Source organism: Octopus bimaculoides, chromosome Z (genome assembly GCF_046866305.1).
Source record: "Octopus bimaculoides isolate indiv1 chromosome Z, ASM4686630v1, whole genome shotgun sequence".
NCBI lineage: Eukaryota > Metazoa > Mollusca > Cephalopoda > Octopoda > Octopodidae > Octopus > Octopus bimaculoides.
Genome location: NC_142944.1, coordinates 8,893,569 through 8,915,920, shown reverse-complemented (window position 1 = coordinate 8,915,920; position 22,352 = coordinate 8,893,569). Strand labels below are relative to the sequence as shown.

The 22,352-nt window shown below is 37.9% G+C and overlaps 1 protein-coding gene across 4 annotated transcripts in view; it reads left to right on the top strand.

Moving 5' to 3' along the window:
- Positions 1-22,352, top strand: part of LOC106870606 (short-chain dehydrogenase/reductase 3) — a 93,035-nt gene that overhangs the window by 34,782 nt on the left and 35,901 nt on the right. For all 4 annotated transcript variants that reach the window (XR_016244820.1, XR_016244821.1, XM_089365490.1 and 1 more), the window contains exons 2-3: positions 7,448-7,570; positions 15,577-15,717. Coding sequence is in view for 2 of the 4 variants with exons in the window: in XM_089365490.1 (XP_089221616.1) it covers positions 7,448-7,570; positions 15,577-15,717 (264 nt within the window). In the remaining 2 variants the exon portion in view is untranslated. The remainder of the gene's footprint in view (positions 1-7,447; positions 7,571-15,576; positions 15,718-22,352) is intronic.

Genomic DNA, 22,352 nt, shown 5'->3' with positions numbered 1-22,352 from the left:
TCCAAGGAACTTTTGCAGAAGAGCCATCTTTCCATATTACAAAGACCGCACTTGCCACAATTGTTGGTATAAGGTTTATACTTGGCTAAGATCTTCCAGTAAATCCTATAGCTGACACCTTGTTCTTTTAAGAACCATATATAACTGGATAATTTAGTAGTTTTTCATTTATTCCAGTGTCTGAAGCTTAAGGTGTGATTGTTGAACCTTACTTTGAAATTTCCCTCTGTGAGAGACCCACATATCTCTTGGATGAATCTGTGTTATTAGCATTCATAGAATTTATGATGGCTTCATAAATAATGTCTTCGGTCATACAGGCTCCATTTAGCGGACACAAGTCTTTATCCCTGCAGGAACAGCTGGCTCCGTGTTACTGTTTTGCATTGTGTGTAATTATGTTTTTAAAGTTTGGGGTTGAACTAAAACTAATTTTTAGGTTTTTCCTATTAAAGAGTTTCCTATATTTATGATGCATTGGAAAATGTCTATCTATAAACGACAAGAAATATTTACCTTTATTAAGGGTCACTTCAGGGGAGTAAGGGGTGTGTGAACCAGATAATTTTCCTGTGTCTATGTTTTCTTTTCTTTATTTCTGGCCTAACAGTAAGTGTGTAGTCTATTTCCTCTTTAAATCCACTAGCTTTAAGGGCATTGTTATATATTGGGACAGCATTATTAAATATGTTTATAATGGAGGAGGGGCTAGAAATTCTACAAATATTAACTAAATTCTTAAACACTATGAGGGTGGGGGTTACAGGAACCTACATTAATGTAATTGAGTCTATCGTTGGGCTTTCTATAGGGTTAGTAAATATTCTTTTGTAAATCTAAAGATACATCAAGGAAATTGACAACCGTCAAGTCAGCATCTATTGTTATGCTAATATCGAATGTTTTCATAAGATGGATATTATCCTTCCCAAACTGATCTTGCGCTGGTCCATTGATATTCATAGTTAAAGCCAGAGCATCATCCTTATAAATAGTGAAATATACACCAGGAAAAGCTTTCCCTAACGTGTCAAGCAGGAATAGCCCAATGAGATCGCATATGCCTGTTCCATCATATGACCCCATGCTCACATCAAAAGAACCCTCTGAGTCTGCTGTCTTGACCCACTTTGCGTTCTCATTGAAGTGTAAGGTCTTTCTAGCAGGGAAGATTGTATCCTTATCTTGTTCACTAATCTCTGTAAAATCGCTTGCGAAAGTGAGGGCTTTATCTAGAAGTTTTCTAGAAATAGATGCATAGAAATCTACAATATTAGATTGTGTAAATTTTGCTTTATTCTTATTTCTAATTGTTTTAAACCAGTCAACAACTTCTATATATGTATGTATATGTGTGTGTTTGTTTGTGTCTCTCCTGATATTAGATAATAGTTGTAAAATGATTGACACTGCCATACAAACAATGTCATTTATTTCCAATATTCTGTGGAAACAGGTCTAGTTATAGGGGAATATTACCTTGCTTCGAATCAAGTTGAAAGTTGGCACCACGAAGGGCATCTGACCTAGAAATCTGCCACAACCTCCATCTGACGCATGCAAGTATGGAAAAGTGGACATTAAAATAATGATGATAATGATGATGCTGACATTGTCCCTAGCAGCATTACATGATCCCTTTTGCATTCACAGATTATTCTGTCAAATGCAATGCTTATCTATTAACATTGTTTTGAATTAATCGTACATTATCTTGTAGCTTTGAGATTTCAATGATCTGACTGTTTGTTCTTAGTTTAACATTGCAAGGTAGGTGTGAGAGGCCAGATCTCGACAGTCTGAACATAAAACAGGTAGAATATTTGAGCCAGATATGGCCAGTTTAAATGCTAAAGGGCTAAATTGTGACCCCCTACATTAAGAGAGTGTTAACCCTCTCTTAACTATGTCTTTCATGCACCAAGAATCCTTGAGTATTTCATCCCCACCATATTGTTCTTAATTTATAATATTACTCTGTGTTTCATTCACTAAAACCATATTTATGAAAGTAACGCAGGAGTGGGCATAAGACTTTCATTAAATGACAGGATAGAGACCCCCCTTTGGTCATGAATGACCATGGAATTGCACCTAGAGAATTCCCCTCCAAGGCACAAATCTGGGCAAGATTGTTTATGAAAGACCAGCAGTCAGCCACGCATACAAGCCTTCTCCTTTCCATGCCACTGATGTTATCCAAGGGAAAGATAAAGGCCAATACAGCTTGGCACCAATGACATCACAACTCATTTCTACAGCTGAGTGAACTGGAGCAACGTGAAATAAAGTGTCTTGCTCAAGAATATAGCATACAGCCCAGTCTGAGAATTGAACTCACTACCTCATGATTGTGAGCCTGACTCTAACCATTGTACCATGTTGGTAGAATAACTCTTCATCATCATTTAATCCTTTAGTATTTAAGCCACCCTTATCTGGCCTACATATTTTCCCTGTTTATGCTCAAGCTAGCCAGATCTGGCCTCTTACACCTACCCTACAATATCATTTCTAAAGTAAAGAGTCACATCATTGAAATCATAAAGCTACAAGACCATGCATGAGTAATTCAAAATAATGTAAATATTACATTTGATAGAGTAATCTGAATGTTAAAAGGTTAACGTCTGTTTTTCATGTTGGCATGGGTTGGACAGTTTGACAGGAACCAGCAAAGGGCCAGGAACCACACTAGGCTCCATTCTCTGTTTTGGCATGGTTTCTACAGCTGGATGCCCCAGGCAAGTAATAAGTTCAAAACGGAAGCCAAGTGCCATTATTGAATTCTTGATGAATAAGGGCTGCAAACTGCCCCATGTCTCTCGTCCACAGTAAGCTACAGGTTGCTGTTGAGGAGATAACACCTTTAACAAAAGCAATGTGCACAGATGGATGAAAAAGATGGAAAAAGGGAAACCAGCTTTGAAGACAAATCACACAGTGGAAAACTATCAACTGTGTCCACTGACTTTCACTGATGGGTGAATGAAGTGGATCATGCGGACTGGCAAGTCACAGTCTGTGAGCTTGATTCACAACTAGAGTATGGTTACAATGCATTACAAAAGATGGTGAAAGAATTTGGATATTAGAAATTATGTGCAAAATGAGTTCTTTGGCAGCTGACATCTGTTTTGAGGAGAGAAAAATAGAAGGTTCCTTTGATCTGCTGAAAGTGTTTGTTGCCAATGAAAACATGTTTTTTTTTTTTTTACTCCAACATAGTGCAAAGGAAATGAAGCATGGGTAATTCTTTATGATCTGCAAATGAAGATTCAGGCCATGGAATGGTGCCACACTATGTCACCAAGAGCCAGCAATCAACACAGAAAGGTGCTCTAACCACCTGTCCAGTTGAACTGTCCCCAGTCTTCAAAGACAATGATTTGATGACATAGACGGTTGAAGGTCATGAATAAGTTGAGTCCTGCAGTGCACACCTGAATATTTTCAAAAAGAATTCAGGTGTTGGATTTATTAATGGAACAAATGCATCATTTGTGATGCAGATTATGTTGGATAGTGGCACTTATGAATAGAGGAAGAGGTATTCTACTAACATGTGCAATTTGAAAGATCTGTCATCATCATCATCATCATCATTGTTTAACGTCCGCTTTCCATGCTAGCATGGGTTGGACGATTTGACTGAGGACTGGTGAAACCAGATGGCAACACCAGGCTCCAATCTGATTTGGCAGAATTTTTACAGCTGGATGCCCTTCCTAACGCCAACCACTCCGAGAGTGTAGTGGGTGCTTTTATGTGTCACCAGCACGAAGGCCAGTCAGGCGGTACTGGCAATGACCATGCTCAAAATGGTGTATTTTATGTGCCACCCACACAAGAGCCAGTCCAGGGGCACTGGCAACGATCTCGCTTGAAAATCCTACGAAGGCCAGTCAGGCGGTACTGGCAACGGCCACGCTCAAAATGGTGCATCTTATGTGCCACCCGCACAAGAGACAGTCCAGGGGCATATTTCCAAAGGTCTCAGTCACCTTTGGAAATGTGCTGTGCGTGAGAAGACCCGGCAAGCCAAGTGAGATCGTTGCCAGTGCCCCTGGACTGGCGCTTGTGCGGGTGGCACATAAGATGCACCATTTTGAACGTGAACCTTTGTGTGTATGCATGTGTCTAGATGGATGGATGGGTAGGTAGGTAGTTAGGCAGGCAGGCAGGCAGATAAATAGATCAATAGACAGACAGACAGATAGGTAGGTAGTTAGGTAGATAGGTAGGTAGGTAAGTATGTAGGCAGGCAGATAAATAGATCAATAGACAGACAGATAGATAGATAGATAGATAAGTATGTAGGCAGGCAGATAGATATATACATGAATGTATGGTTAAGAAATTCACTTCCCAACAACATGGTTATGGGTTCAGTCCTGCTGCATGGAATCTTGGACAAGTACCTTCTACTATTGCTCCAGGTCAACCAAAACCTTGTGAGTGGATTTAATTAACAGAAACTGAAAGAAGCCTGTCATATATGTGTGCAAGTGTGTGTGTATACATGCATGCATGTGAGCGTGTTAGCATCTCCTTGCCTTGAAATCATATGGTAGCTGTAAATAAGTGTTATTGTTATGCAAGTGGTATCCTTCATTTCCAATCTTCTATGAAAACTAGTCTGGCTGTGAGGAAATATTGCATTGCTTGGAAACAGGTGAGAGATTGGTAACAGGAAGGGTATCTAGCTGTAAAATATCTTCCTATAAACTCCGTCCAATCCATGCAATCAGGGAAAAGTGGACATTAAAACATCAAAACAATGATGATAATAATATAAGGACCCCTGTCGGTCATGAATGACCGTGGGATTGCACCTAGAAAGTTCCCTACCTAGGCACAAGTCTGGCCAAGGTTGTTTATGGAGGACCAGTAGTTATTTATGCATACCAGTCTTCCCTCTCCACACCACTGATGTTATCCGAGGGAAAGGCAAAGGGGCTGATACAGCATGGCACCTGTGATGTCACAACTCATTTCTACAGCTGAGTGAACTGGAGCAATGTGAAATAAAGTGTCTTACTCAAGAACACAACACACAGCCTGGTCTGGGAATCGAACTCACTACCTCATGATTGTGAGGTCAATGCTCTAACCACTGAGCTATGCGCTTTCACCATATGTATATATATATATGAGGAGATACCCAAAAGAAACCAGAATTTTGCAATATTATTTTATTCACTTAGTTTTACACATTTACACTTTTATCGTCTTCAAAGTATCATCCATTTGAAGCAATACATCAGTCCAGATGCGTTTTCCACTGTTTGAAGCAGTCCCAGAACTCTTGTGAAGTGATTCCTTTTAACACCTCCATTGTTTTTTTTTCTTCACCTCTTCCATGTCTACAAATTCCGTAGTACCAGCTTTTGTCAGCAGTGATTACCTTTGAAAAAAAATGTCTGGATCAATTTCCAACTGTTCTTTCAGTTCACAACATACATTCAGTCATGACTGCTTTTGATCTTCCATGAGTAAGTGAGGCACAAATTTTGCTGCAACTTTTTTTCATTTTCAATTCCTCGCTCAAAATTCGTTGGCTGGTGCTCCAGGAAACAAAAGTCATATCGATAAATTTGTCAATTGTTTGGTGATGGTCCTCCATGATCAGTTTGTGAATTTTCCTGATGTTTTCATTCGTTTGGGAGGTCAATGGTCACCCTAAACAAGGTTGGTCTTCAAGCAACAAGTGACCATTCCTAAAGCATGAAAACCTCTTGTAAACTTACGTTTTGCTCATGGTAGTGTCCTTGTAAACTGTTTGAAACGTGACAACTGTTTCGGCTGTCGTTTTCCCCAGCATAAAACAGATTTTCATGGTAGCATGCTGTTCCTTCATTTCAGTCATTGCAAAATTGATGAACAGCGAAGCACTACAAAACAAAGATCCACCATGTGGCAGTATGATTCCACCTGATGCCACTGGTTGGCAGACTGATGCCTAAGGATCACATTAAGTGGATTCTAGTGGTGGAAGCCTGAACTACAATGGTCTTGTCCCACAGAGAACATTTTTGGTTACTCTTGGGTACTTCCTTAACATCAGCAAAATCAAAACCAAATCAAATGTAAATTGTAGTTGTGAGTCTTGTGCCGGTAGCACATAAAAAGCACCATCCGAACGTGGCTGATGCCAGCTCCTCTGCTCCCTATGCCAGTGGCACATAAAAAGCACCCACTACACTCTCAGAGTGGTTGGCATTAGGAAGGGCATCCAGCTGTAGAAACACTGCCAGATTAGATCGGGGCCTGGTGCAGCCTCCTCGCTTCCCAGACCCCAGTCGAACCATCCAACCCATGCCAGCATGGAAAGTGGACGTTAAACGATGATGATGATGATGATAATATATATATATATATATACACACACACACTCACACACTAATGTTGAACAGTGAGAATGGGTGCTGTATACCACATTGATAAATAAATATTCTTTATTTGTGAATTAACAAGGCTCCCAATAGTTTCATGTACCGAGTAATCTTCTATAGATTATCAAGTCTCCCATGATCTGTATATTTATTTATCCTCAAATCCCATGCTGTCATGTGTAACTTTGTGTATTCTCATCCAAATGGAGATGAGTACCAATGTTCTCATGTTGAGATTCCTCTTTATGTGAATCTATTAATGGCTTTGTTAATCCCAAATAAAGTGTATACATACATTAATGATTTTACTGCTAACCCTAAGAAGTTGGTTATGATTGAGCAGATAGATCTATAATCAAAAAGTATTGATTCTTTTTAACCTATCAAAAGTACTGTTGAATTCACATATCCGATATACAGTAAAATTGGTGCAGTTCACAACTATAGACAAGCAGAGCGCTGTTATGTTATAACTGCTCCCGCTGCCTATAATACAATATAAGGTGGAAAGCTAGTAGAATCTTAACCATGCTGAGTAAAATGCTTAGTGCAATTTTGTCCATCTTTATGTCCCAAGTTCAAATTACACCTAGGACAACTTTGCCTTTCATTTTTTTTGGGGGGGTGGGGTGATCGATAAAATAAGTACCAGTTGAGGACTGAGGACTGGGGGTTGATGTAATCAAATAAGCCCCACCCCTGGAATTGCTGGCCTTGTGCCAAATTCTGAAACTAACATCATATCAAGAAAGCTGTTTTGTGTCAAATTCTATGGTTCTCTATTAAGAAACATGATTCCACCCCAGTGTAATTTCTTGTTACCGGAAGTTATTTCTCATTTTTATTTTTTATGTTCTTTAATTTGTTTTAGCTGTTATTACCAAGGCCATGCTGGAGCACCACATTCCTATATGTTTTCATTTAAGTTTTCTTTTTCTTTTGTTTTATATCCACGTGGAAGATCCCCACTTGATTCTCTATGTTTATAATATACATTTAATTACGTACATAACAAAAATTTTGTTCTTTTATTTTTTTCGTCTTCTGAACAGATAATACTGTGGGGCCGCCACGTAGAGTCACTCTCCCAGACCAGTACAGAAGTGTGTGCACTGGGAACCCCTTGTGTTTACATGCAATGTGATGTCAGCATCAAAGAAGATATCAACAAACAGGTATTCTTTCATTCTGTCGTTCTTTTATTCTTTTACTGCTTTCAATTATTGGTCTGCTGATATGGTGATGATCCGCATTCGAAGATTTTAATCAGTTATATCAACATCAGCACTTTTCCTTGTACATATGTTACCGTCTTCATGAGGGAAAAGTGGTAAATCAACCTTGGCATAAAGGGATAATTAAAATGTTTTTTTGTTTTTGTTCCTCTCACTCACATTCATACATATCTGATGACCTCCCTAAACAATTTTGTCTACAAAATTTTACTTGTAACATTTTGATTGACCCAGAACTATAGAACTTAAACAAGACTCTGTGTGTGTGTGTGTGTGTGTGTGTGTGTGTTTCCTATCAATAATGGTTTGATAAGTGCCAATGCAGAAACCTCTCAGCCCTTGAATCACCCTGTAACTTCTGCCGATTATTAATAAAACACACACACACACACACACACACACATGTAATTATTCCACAGCATGTCTTTCCCCTTTCACTCACTGTACATGCATATTCAAGGTGTTTGAGCTAAATTTGACAGTTTGCCTAAAAGGAAAAAAAAAACACAATACCCCATCCCAAATAAAAGTATTTAAAGTTTTTCATTAACATTGTCAATGTTTTAACATTACACAAGTTGGACAATTTGTTGAGGCAGATTTTCTACACCCTGAAGCCCTTTCTTTCACCAATCCTCACCTGTTTCCAAGTAAAGGTAATATTTCTTCAAGATCAGACAGTTTTTCTCAAAAGATTGGAACAACTATCATGCAATGCCAAGGCAAGAACATGCACACAATCACACATGCGTGCACACACGCACACACACACACACACATACACACAATCACGCACACACACACACACACACACATACACATACTCACACATGCACACACACACACTCACACACACACACACAATCACACATGCATGCATGCACACGCACATGTTTCAATGATGCATGGTGATTCTTGTATTGGTGGTGCTGCCCCCAAATTTCAAAGCAGGGTTTATCAAAAGTTTTCCAATAAGATTTGCGATTAAATCAATTAGTAAGATTAATATTTATAACGAATTTGACATTTTCGATGGTTGCGCAACACACACCTTGTGCATGTGGCAGACACTGGTGTCATGCAAATGGCACCCATGCCGGTGGCACATAAAAACAACCATTACACTTTTGGAGTCATTGGCATTAGGAAGGGCATCCAGCCGTAGGAACCATGCCAAATCAGACTGGAGTCTGGTGCAGTTCCCCAGACCCTCCAACCCATGCCTGCAAGGAAAACAGACGTTAAATGATGATGATGATGATGATATGTTTATTTATGTATAGAATGGACTTCTTTCAATTTCTGTTTACTAAATCTGCTCACAAGGCTTTGATTGGCCCAGGGCTATAGTAGAAGATACTTGGCCAAGATTCCACAAAGTGGGGTTGAACCCATAACCCTGTGTGGTAGAAAGCAAACTTTTTACCACCACAACCATCCCTGCACCTATACGGAAAATATATCTAAACAAATTTAGAAGACATAAATTTCCCAACATTTGAGTTACAGCACGTGTTTACTTTACAAATTCATGTGTTATCTATCACTAACATATTGATTTCAAATTCTGACACAAGGCCAGCAGTATCAAGGGTGGTGGTGGGTAAATCGATTTCATTGACCCCAGTGCTCAACTAGTACTTCTTTTATCAACTCTGAAAGAGATGAAAGGCAAAGTTGACCTTGGCAGAGTTTGAACTCAGAATGTAAAATTAGTTGAAATGCCACTAAGCGTTTTGTCTGATGTACTAAAACTTCTGCTACCTTATCTCTCACTAACATATTAATGAAATATTGTTAATATTCTCATTTAAATATAAATAGATAATTATGGCATTATTGATCAAATTGGTAATCTTGAGCCATAAAAAAATTTCATGCAGTTATCAGGCATGTTGGAAATGAAAGAGTTAATTACCCAACAACATTGAAAATGTTGATTTACAAAGAAATAACGGCTGTGCTTGAACTGCAGGATCTGAAATCTGTATGGGTTTTGTGGCCAAAATGAAAAACTACACAATGTCTTCCCATAAAACGCTTCTTAAACAGAATTATTATGTTGGAGTTCTGCCAACTCCGCTTACATACATGTCCTAGTCTGTAACCCCTTAGCAGTTGTGGTGAAATAAATTCCAAAGGCATAAACTCATTGTTACCAAGATTTAGGAAATATTCATTTAGTCACTCGTCCATATTCTTTGAATATATCAGTCTTATATTGTTGATTTTCAGCTAGAAATGTGACCAATATATCAGACTGAATGTTTCCTCTCTGCTGTCATAGCTTTATGATAAATGCTCAGAGCTAAAACGTAAACTGACAAACTGGCAAAAGGTTTAGCCTTTTTAGAGCATCAGATATATCAATTTATAATAAAAGAACTGAGGTTAACAAAGAGGAAATGAGCTTTCAAAGAAATGATAAAATTTTCATGTTTGTTAGAATTTTGAAACAATTCCAGCATTTCTTCTCTTTAGCATTTAAATCAGCCATATCCAGCTTAAATACCCTACCTGTTTTGTGTTCAAACAGGCCAGATCTGGCACCTCATACCCACTCTGTTATGTCATTCTAAAAATATACAAAATATACCCCATTCGAATTACAAAACTAAGAGATAATGCCTGATTAATTCAAAACAATGTCAATAAATATTACATTTGACAGAATAATCTGAATGCTAAAGAGTTGATCTTTTAACATTCAAACTAGCCATATCCAGCCCTGTTGAATGTTAAAACCAGCCAGATCCAGCCTCTCACACCTACCCTACATTATTATTCTAATAATAAACAATCACTTCATCAAGATCTCATAGTTATAAAGATAATGTATAATTAATTCAAAACAATGAGAATAAATAAGAATTACATTTGACAGAATATTTGAATGCTAAAGGGTTAAATTATGGCCAAAGTAAAGGGAATAAATTGGCAGAATTATTAGAGTCTTCATGTTCTGAGATCAAATGCCACTGTGTTTGACTTTGCCTTTCATACTTTTGAGACCAATAATGTTTAAGTACCAATCGAGGTTAGTAGACTGGCAAGCAGTCATCCATGCATACCAGCCTCCCCTCTCCATGCCACCAGTGTTACCCAAGAGAAAGGCAAAGGGATCGATACAGTTTGGCACCAGTGATGTCACAACTCATTTCTACAGCTGAGTTAACTGGAGCAATATGAAATAAAGTGTCTTGCTCAAGAACACAACACACAGCCTGGTCTGGGAATTGAACTCATTACCTCATGATTATGAGCCTGATGTTCTAATCACTGAGCCATGCACCTGAAATTAACATTTCCTGTCTTTTTCTGGGGTCAGCCATTAAAATACCAGAAACGGTAAAACTTTGCTGTATATGCTCTACTGCTTTATGTTCTCAGCTCACGTGTCATGGCACAGGAGCCGAGCTGCTGCAGTGGCTTTTGGATGTCGTTGGTGGCACAGCAAAGGGAAATTTGCTGCATGGGTTACTGCTGGGATTCTTTGAGAAGAAACGAAATCATGCTCAAGCATATATCCTGGAGAGGAACTTCCCTGGTGGAGACACTCGGGAAGTTCCTGACTGAACATCATATAAACAGGTAACGGAATCCTTATTGAGTACAGTGAATCATAATCATCACCACCACCATCATCACCACCACCATCACCATCATCACCATCATCATCATCATCATCATTATCATCTTCACCATCATCATCATCATAATCATCGTCACCATCATCATCATCACCGTCATCATCACCATCATCATCACCATCATCATCATCATCACCATCACATCATCATCATCACCATCATCATCATCATCACCATCATCATTATCATCACCATCACATCATCATCATCATCATCATCATCATCATCACCATCATCATCATCATCATCACCATTTAACATCCATTGTCCATGCTGGCATGGGTTGGATGGTTTGACCGGGCTGGTAAACTGGAAGACTGCACCAGACTCTAGTCTGATTTGGCCTGGTTTTCTACGGCTGGATGCCCTTCCTAACGCCAGAAGTGTAATGGGAGCCTTTATGTGCCACCAGTATGGGTGCCATTTACATGACACCAGTATCTGCCACGACTGCCATTTTGCTCAGCTTGATGGGTCTTCTTCTCAAGTACAACATAATGCCAAAGGCCTCAGTCATTGTGACATACATATATATATCATCATCATCATCATCATCATCATCATCATCATTTAATGTCTGTTTTCCATGGGTTAGATTACTTGACAGGAGCTGGCAAGGCCAGTGGCCACACCAGGTCCCATAGTCACTTTCGGCCTGGTTTCTACAACTGGATGTCCTTCCTAATGCAAACCACTTTACAGAGTGTACCAGGTGCTTTTTACATGGCACCAACACCAGTGATTTTTACATGGCACCTTGGTTTTCCGAAATAACTACTGTTGTGCTGGGTATGTCTTCTCAAGTACAGCAATGCACCCCATATTTCAGTCCTCTGTCATCTCATTTGTAAGGCTCAACATTTTGAGATCAGCCTTCAGTACTCTGTCCCATGCCTATCTGGGTCTCCCTTTTTGACAACTTCCCTCCACTTATTTAAATACTTGAAAGTAATATTAAGAATCTGAAAAAAAAAAAAAAGATCAAAGGGCAGGGTTATCATTTTGCCTATATTTCTTTCCAAATATTCTATATTAAAGCAAAAATTTTATTATGCCTGTTTGTTCCATTTTTGTTTCTTTCATTTTTATTCTTTGTTCCTGCTGAAGCACAGTCTTGCATTTATTGTCAATAAAAACAGGACTACCTTTTAATGGAAGTAATTATATTATTACTTTCAGTTGTGTTTGTTTGTTTGTCCCTGGATAAGGTATCTCAAGTACCACTGGGTGAATTCGGATGAAACTTTCAGGGATGTTTGGCCTCATGACTGGCATGAACTGATTAGATTTTGGGATCAATCCAGTACCGGACCAGGATTCTGGATTATTTTTCTTTTTTTTTTTTACTTAACTTTTGAGAGCAGTCGGGTTCATTTTTAGTTTCATTTTCATTTAGGTTCATTCTCATTTGTGAGAGCAGTTGAGTTTATTTCAGATATTCTCATTTAAAAAATCATCTCCAGCTAATCGTTGAGAGGTCGTTAGTGTTGCCTTGGCAGAGGTTTGAGCTCTCTGAGTGATCTTGTATTATATATTATTTTTATGTGAGAAGTAATAAAATTTATCAACAAGTATGAATATATCTTACATAAAATATTCAACACAGTTACGAACAACTGACACCAATACAGTCCTTACAGCTAATCCTTGTGGACAACTTTACAGCCTGACGTGTTAAACTAACTGATACACACGCACAGTCTCGTGCTAGGTTTTTTTCTATCCCAAGTGAGCAGGTATTGATTTTTTTGCAGCCAGTTGACACATTGATCTGAGTTAAAATAGGGCAGCATTGAATAAGTTATACGTGCAACTTTGTAACTTGAAAGATGAAGACAGAAGACCTTACCTATTTAGTTGTGTTTGTGTGTTGCATATATTATTATTATTGTTGTTGTTGTTGTTGCTGTTAAGGCAATGAGCTGGCAGAATCATTAGCACACCAGGCAAAATGCTTAGCAGAATATTTCGTCTGCTGCTACATTCTGAGTTCAAATTCCGTCAAGGTTGACTTTGCCTTTCATCCTTTCGAGGTCGATAAATTAAGTACCAGTTATGTTTTGGGGTCGATGTAATCGACTTAACACCATTGTCTGTCCTCAGCACCAGTTGTCAAGTGGTGGTGAGGGGACAAATACAGACCCAAAGATATACATTCATATATACATTCATATATATAGTGATGCTATCTGTGGGATTCTCAGCTTTTTTAGCTGCTATTTCTGAACTTCGGTATATGGTGAAGCAAATATTTGCTGATCCCTTAATTATGTTTATAAATATATATGAGCTTTTAAATAAGTTCTCCACCAATAATGGTGCTTTCATACTGATGGGCTTGGTAAAAATTATTAATTATTAATTGTTGATTTATTAATGAATTAATAAATTGATAATCCTTTACCCTTTTAATTTATATATATATATATACATATATACATATATGTGACAGGCTCCTTTCAGTTTTCCATCTATCAAATCCAGTCTCGAGGTTCTGGTCGGCCTGAGGCTACAGTAGAAGACACTTGCCGAAGGTGCCACACAGTGGGACCAAACCTGGATCGATGTGGTTGGGAAGCCAGTTTCTTACCACACAGCCACGTGTGTGAGTGTGTGTGTGTGTGTGTGTGTGTGTGTGTGTGTATGTGTGTGTGTGTGTGTGTGTGTGTGTGTGTGTGACCACCTCTTGACAACCAGAGTTGGTGTGTTTACATCCCTGTTACCTAGTGGTTCAGCAAAAGGAGAGAGACCCACAGGATAAATACCAGGCTTAAAGAAAAAAAGTATAATTTGTCTTTTATTTATTTTAGTCATTGGACTGTGGCAATGCTGGGGCAATGCTTTGAAGAATTTTTTTAGCTGAATGAATCAACCGCAATAGTTTTTTTTCTTTTTTATGCCTGGTTCTCATTCTATTGGTTTCTTTTGCTAAACTGCTAAGTTACGGGGACATAAACACACCAACACCAGTTGTCAAGCAGTGGTGAACAACAAACACAGAGACAAAGGCACATATGTGATGGGCTTCTTCCAGTTTCCTTCTACCAAATCCACTCACAAGACTTTGGTCAGTCCAAGGCTATAGTAGAAAACACTTGTCCCAAGGTTCCACACGATGGGACTGAAACTGAAGCCATGTGGTTGGGAAGCAAATTTCTTACCACACAGCCACATAGCTACGTAATATGTTCATCTCTGTTCTAAAAAAGGAAGCAAAAACATATTTTTTCAGATAATCCATCTATCTTCACCCACAATTTTTTGGAGACTACTGATCGTATCCAATCTCTCGGTCTACTCCCAGGTCTCCTGCTTGTTAAAAAATCCATCTTAGAACATAGATGAATATGTTACGTAGCTATACAGCTTTTAGCAAGATGTGGCTGTGTGGTAAGAAATTTGCTTCCCAACCACATGGCTTCAGTTTCAGTCCCATTGTGTGTAACCTTGGGACAAGTGTTTTCTACTATAGCCTTGGACTGACCAAAGTCTTGTTAAAAAATCCATCTTGTAACTCATTTTTGTGACATTCTAATCACACATGTCCGTAGTACTGGAGCTGTGACCTCTCACTGCAGAGCTGTAATGGTTCAACCTGGAGAAATTCCTTGATCTCCAAGCTGTACATCATGTAGAGAAACACTACTCTGGAGATCCTTTGGAAGAACGCTCTCTCAGCTGCTTATATTTGTGATCATACTTTTTCAGTCATTACCCATCATTCATGGTCATAGATGAGGATAAACATGGAAACCAAATTGAAGGTATCAAATTTGGATTTTTTTCACCAATTTCTTCTCTTCTGAAGATTGATTATAGGATCTGGCCTATTACAGTGTCATCACCTGCAATTCTAGCATCCAATTCGGCCTTCTGCCTTCTCTTCATTTGTGAATGCAACACCAAGACACTTAAACTTCTCCACTTGTATCAATGATGTTCCACTAACATAAACACTGGACTGGGAAAGCTTTTTTAAAAGGACCAATGTCTTAGTTTTCGCAACAATAATTCTCATTCCTTTCTTGCAGCATTCAGCAGTAAGCCCATTCAGTGCATGCAGATAATGTAAATGAAAATTTATTAAATCTTGTTTGTGCATGTGTGTGTGTGTGTGTGTGTGTGTGTGTGTGTGTGTGTCCATTCTGTCTTTAATAACATAGCAAGCATTCTTGTTAAAAAGGAAGGGATTTTCTGGCCTCTATGTTTATAATAATTGTAGGTATTCTTTACATTTCGTTTGGTCTAATTCATGGTAAAAATGAAATTTTCATCTCATGTGAATTTCCACTGCAGGCTAATGAAATAAAACGCCAACATGGAGCTGTTACCATTCTTGTGAACAATGCTGGAATATTGGCCCCGGGGAATTTTCTGGAAGTTGAAGATGAGAAAATTGAGCAGATTTTCAAAGTTAACATGTTGGCTCATTTTAGGGTAAGTTTTGTTTTTTACTTTGACTATTTTCTATCAGTGGACAGTGACCTTGCTAGGTACCATCCTACAGTGACCTAGCTAGAGTACCATTCTACCATATTTTATGTTTTACTTTTATTAATTGGGCTAAAACACAATTTCTTTTGAATAGTAAAACAAGGGTGCTATCTAATTATTTAATACAATTGCATGTTGCTGATGTCATAAGAATCATGAGGTAGTGAGTTCAATTCTCAGACTGGGCTGTGTGTTGTGTTCTTGAGCAAGACACTTTATTTCATGTTGCTCCACTCCACTCATCTGTAGAAATGAGATGCAATGTCACTAGTGCCAAGCTGTATCAGCCTTTGCCTTTCCCTTGGATAACATTGATGGCATAGAGAGGGGAGGCTGATGTATGTGCATGCGACTGCTGGTCTTCCATGAAAAACCTTGCCCGGACTTGGGCCTCAGATGGGAACTTTCTAGGTGCAATTTCTTTCTTCTCACAGTAGTGAGAAGAAAGAAATTGGTTTACGTGAAGTGGCTGGAAAGTTTTGCACAGCCATTTTTGGTGGTAATCTTGCATCTTCCCTTCTCATTCAGAACCCCTACTACAAAATATAATGATTCAGTATGGAAATGACTCCAACAGGGCGAATGTTTCATCAGCAAAAAATACAATGTGAAACATCTACTTATAAGTCAGTGTAATTGTGTGTTTGATGTATATGTGATGCATGTGCGTGTGCTTGTGTGTGTAAACATGGACAAAGCACAGGCAAAGCCAAGTAGTTAAGAACTTCATTTTACGATCATGAAATCTTGGGTTCAAATCCACTGTGTGATAACTATGGCAAGTACCTTTTATCATAAACTTAACTACTTGACTTTGCCTGTGCTTTGTCCATGATTACACACACAAGCAGACGCACATATATCAGACATACACACATGCATCACATATACATCAAACCCACAATTGCACACATATGTCTAATAGATACATTAAATGTACACGCATTCACATGCATCAGACATGCAGACATGAATCAGACACATATGCACATATGTCTAACTTGTGCATTAAACACACATGAAACACAAATGCATACATCCAACATGCACACACAAACAGCCAACATGCACATGCAAACATCCAACATGGACATGCTAACATCCAACATGCACACGCAAACATCAAACATCCAACATGCACACACAAACATCAAACACACACAAACATCAAACATCAAATACACACAAACATCAAACACACACAAACATCAAACATGCAAACATCCAACACACACATGCACATACATTTAACAAGCATGCATACATATATCAAACATGCAGATACACACACATGCCCATCAAATACACACACACACATCAAACACACATTCATCAAGCACAAACACACCAAACACAGAAAGCACACACATATACACCAGAATTCCCACATTCTGCTACCCATACACATACCCAAGGATTGAACTCTCTTCACTGTTACCTTCACTTAGAACTTCTTTCTTTAGATTATCTCTCTCAGTATCTGCTCTTTGCTCTCAAAGTCTGAGTCCATCTTCATTTTCACTCAAACATTCTCTTTTTCAAATGAAACAGAAATCTGCTGAAATTTTCGGTCAGAAGCTCCCCTTCTCATCTACCCACATTTGTTCTTGTATGTTTATTCCCTTTAGTATTTAAAGTGGCCATATATCTGGCCCAAGAGTTCTACCTTGTTTTATGTTCAAACTTGACAGATCTGGCCTCTCACACCTACCCTACAATGTCATTCTAAAAACATAAACAATCACACTGTTGAAATCTCACAGGTACAGGATAATGCATGATTAATGCAAAACAATGTGAATAAATAAACATTACCTTTGACAGAGAAATCTGGATATCAAAGGGTGGACCCATTAGCATTTAACCCAGCCATGTCCAGTCCAAATATTCTACTTGATTTACGTTCAAACTGCTCATATCTAGTCTCTCTACCTGTTTTTGGTTAAAACTGACCAGATTTAATTTCTCACACCTATCCTACTATGCTGTATCTTCAATGCTACTTTTGGTAGTTCCTGGTATAAGTCAGCATTTGTTATATGTCTCTTCCAGGAGACATTGAGTGCCATTCTAAGCATCCTTATATAACAACCGTCCAACAGCTTCTTCAATGCTTAAGTGATTTAATAGGCATTACATTTGACAGAATAATCTGAAAGCTAAAGGATTAAATTTTCCTCTGTGTCCCCCACCCCCACTCCTGACCCCATATTCTTCCTTTTATCTTTCATACAACACTCATAACTAACTCCGCTAATCTAGATAACAGCAGCCTTCCATTTAAATCACATTTTACTGTCTTAAAAAAAAAAGAGGGACATTTTGAATAATTTAATCCCAATCCAGTATATGATTCTTCATCTTAATTGTTTTAGTCATTGGACTACGGCCATGCTGCGGCACTACCTTGATGGGTTTAGTCAAATGATTTGACCCCAGTGCCTTTATGTTTAAGCCTGGTTCTTATTCTATCAGTTTCCTTTATGCCAAACCACTAAGTTACAGGGATGCAAATAATACAATACCAACTGTCAAGCAGTAAAGGATGGGGAATCAAACAAACAAACACACACACACACATGCATGCGCATGCATGCACACACACACACATACATATATTTGACAGTTTTCCACAGTTTCCATCTACCAAATTCATTAACAAGTTCTTGGTCAGCCTAGGGCCTTAGTGGGAGACACTTGCCCAAGGTACAATGGAGTGGGATTGAACCTAAAACTCTGTGGTTGCAAAGCAAGCTTCTTAACCACACAGCCATGCACTGCACCTATATGAAAATAAACAATAAAAAGTAGTAGTAGTAATAATAATAATAATAATAATAATAATAATAAATAAATAAATAAATGCCCTGACGCAATAGCAGGCAGTGGCTCTCATGGCTTCTGATCTTAATTGATTGGAAGTGTTATCATGTACATTGTATTATTTTGGTATAAAAGATGGGTTACAGCAAATATTCTGCTTAATACCACAGATTTGCTTGTCAGTTGTTTGACCTTAACCAGTTGAGCATGTCCCTTGGTGGCTGACGATATGTGCATCTCTGATCATGAGCAGAAGTAGTGGGGGAGCATCATAGCCATGTGTTGAGAGGGATTCTTTGGGGTTTGAATAATTCACCTTTGGAAACATGGGTGTTTTGCTCAACATCCTTAAACAAACCTTATTCAGGGACCTTTTGAGCGGGATGGGCTACTCGACCTGAAGAAAATTCTAACTGGGCCCCACCTGCGAGATCATGCGCTGTTTATCTTGATATGAGATCACCATGTACCACATATATGGTTGTGATGCATATGCCTGGTGTACCCTTATCAGACAGGTAGTCATGATAAGTGTATTGGGCTTTGTATATTTTACCCCAGTTTAACTTTGATGGCATGCACTGCTCTCCCACTCAATTATAATAATACTCTCTTTTATTGGCCACAAGGACTGAGCATAAAACAAATAGGGACAATACAATACAAGAGACAAGTGGGATGTTAAACAATGCTGTGTATACAATAAGCAACAAAAAACAAATAACAAAATAATTAAACAATAAAAATTCCCCAAAAGTAGGGGAGTCCCTGACAGGGACAACCACTGAACCCCACACAACCTGGTTATCCCAGCCACCAGGTGCACTTCGGCAGGCACCTCTCTCCTTAATTCCTCTGGTTTACAAATGAAAGTTCAGAGTAGGCCCATTCACACAGGCCATCCTCACCACATAAACCCACCTTTCAACAAATTTAGTGGGGAGCCGAACTTCCCTCTCCACCCCCATATTCCTTTTCAAGTAGAACTTGAAAAAGTTGATGAGGGCTTGGCTGAAGAGGAAAGTATCTGTCTTCAGTCCTTTCAGTCTCATCCAGCACACCACCTCCTTCACCATAGCCACCAGACAGAGGGAAACTGCCTTTCCTTTTCAGCCTAAGGAAGGCAAAGGAGCGATCTTCACGATGGACTCGGTTGGTTACCATATCCATCCTACACATGATAACAGATGTTTGACAAAGCTCCACAAGTCAGTAATGCACGGACATTGGATGAGTATGTGCAGGGCAGTTTCATTGCCATGCGCACACCTCAGACGAGTCCGTCTGACAGTATTTCCATGTCTGTAGAGCTTGTTTCAAACTGGCAGATCTCTCTGGTAGCATTGTTAGGCCAGGTAGGAAAACAAACCACCGCCAGTACTAGAAAATGACTCCATCTCACTCCTTTGGAACTTTGTCATTCAAACTGACGGAAAGATAGATGCAAATATGCCAGGCATTATATTGAAGAACTTGAGACAAAAATCATGCCTCCTCATCAATATGACTGTCCCAATTGACATAAATGTATCTGTCAAGACCTATCAAAAACTGAACAAGTATAATGATCTTGAAATAGAAATTGGCTAAATGTAGAACCTAAAGACTAAAACAATACCTGCTGCCATAGGTGTCCTAGGAATGATAGCAAAAGGGACTGATTGCTACCTAGCTCAGATACCAGGAAATCCAAAAATGTAAGAAATTCAAAAAGTAGTGCTAATGGGAACTGCCCATATCCTACGTAAAATATTTTAATCTGTAAATAATGTTAAAATACTTTTAAATGTACAGAACAACAAATACCTTTTACTGTCATCTTAACATCAGACTATCATCTTAAAATCAAATTACTTTTGAAACAAATTTCTAATTTACTTATGTTTTGACAGACATTCTCTGGAACAATACTATGTGCAAAACCAAAAATATGGCGCCCTAGTCATAACATCAACTTGAACTTCTAGGTTTTATTGTCTCTTGAGGTCTCTGGATGAGACATGGAGTCAACTTGTACAAATACAAAGCAAAAGTCAAACATATAATAATAAAATTAATAATAATAATAATAATAATAATGATAATAATAATAATAATGTGCAGTCTGCTTGCGCCTACAGAGTATCTCAACAGGCATGATAGAGCTGCACAATATATTCACTGGGTAATATGCAAAAACCTGGACTAGCCCCATGATAAAAACTGGTGGGAACACAAACCACCCCCAGTACTTGAAAATGATCACATTGCATTCCTCTGGAACTTCACCATTCAAGCTGACAGAAAGATAGACGCAAATCGGCCAGACATCATACTGAAAGACTTCAGACAAAAATCATGCCTCCTCATTGATATGACTGTCCCAATCGATATAAACGTATCTGTCAAGACCTACCAAAAACTGAGCAAATATAAAGATCTTGAAATAGAAATTAGCAAAATGTGGAATCTGAAGACGAAAACAATACCTATTGTCATAGGTGCCCTGGGAATGACAGCGAAACGGGCTGATTACTACCTAGCTCAGATACCAGGAAACCCCAAAATGGCTGAAGTTCAAAAGATAGTGCTCATGGGAACTGCCCATATCCTACGTAAAATACTGTCTATGTGATCTCAAATTTTAAAACAAACACAATTTTCTTATGGTTTCTTAAACATTCTCTAGAACAAAACTGTACAAATCCAAATATATGGTACCCTAGGCATAACACCTACATGAGCTTCTAACTTGTTGTCTCTTGAGGTCTCTGGGTGAGACTTGGATCCAACTTGTACAAATGCAAAACAAAAGTCAAACATAAAATAATAATAATAATGATGATAATGATAATAATGATAATAATGATGATAATAACAATAATAATAATAATGATAATAATAAAAATAACAATAGTAACAATAATAACAAAAATAATAATAATTATAATAATAATAATAATAATGATAACAACAACAACAACAATAATAATAATAATAATAATAACAATAATAAATAGCAACAACAATAATTATAATAATAATAATAATAATAACAATAGTAACAATAATAATAACAAAAATAACAATAATAATAACAACAACAACAGTAATAATAATAATAGTAATAGTAGTAGTAGTAGTAGTAGTAGTAATAATAATAATAATAATAATAATAATAATAATAATGATAATAATAATAATAATAATAATAATAATAGGCCAATAGACCGGATATAGTTGTCAAAGATCATGAAGAAAAAAATGCTTTCTAACTGATGTATCAATACCAGCAGATGACAACGTTTCTCGAAAAGAAATGGAAAAACTTTCAAAATACAAAGACCTGGAAATAGAGATAACTCGAATGTGGAATCTAAAAACAGAAACAATTCCTATCATAGTAGGTGCCTTAGGTATAATAAAAAAATATTCAGACAAATACATAACAAAAACACCAGGACTTACAAGTATATATAACATACAGAAAATTGCACTACTGGGTACTGCACACATTCTACGCAAAACACTTTCAATACAGTAAACATAAGAGCACCACAGCAAACCACAGCACATACCCAAGGCGCACAGAGCTGCGGTCGGTAGTGAAGTGAAAGCACATTATAAAAATAAAACTACTGAACAATAATAATAATAATAATAGTAATAATAATAGTAATAGTAATAATAATAATAATAATAATAATAATAATAATAATAATAATAATAAATAGAGGTAACTCGAATGTGGAATCTAAAAACAGAAACAATTCCTA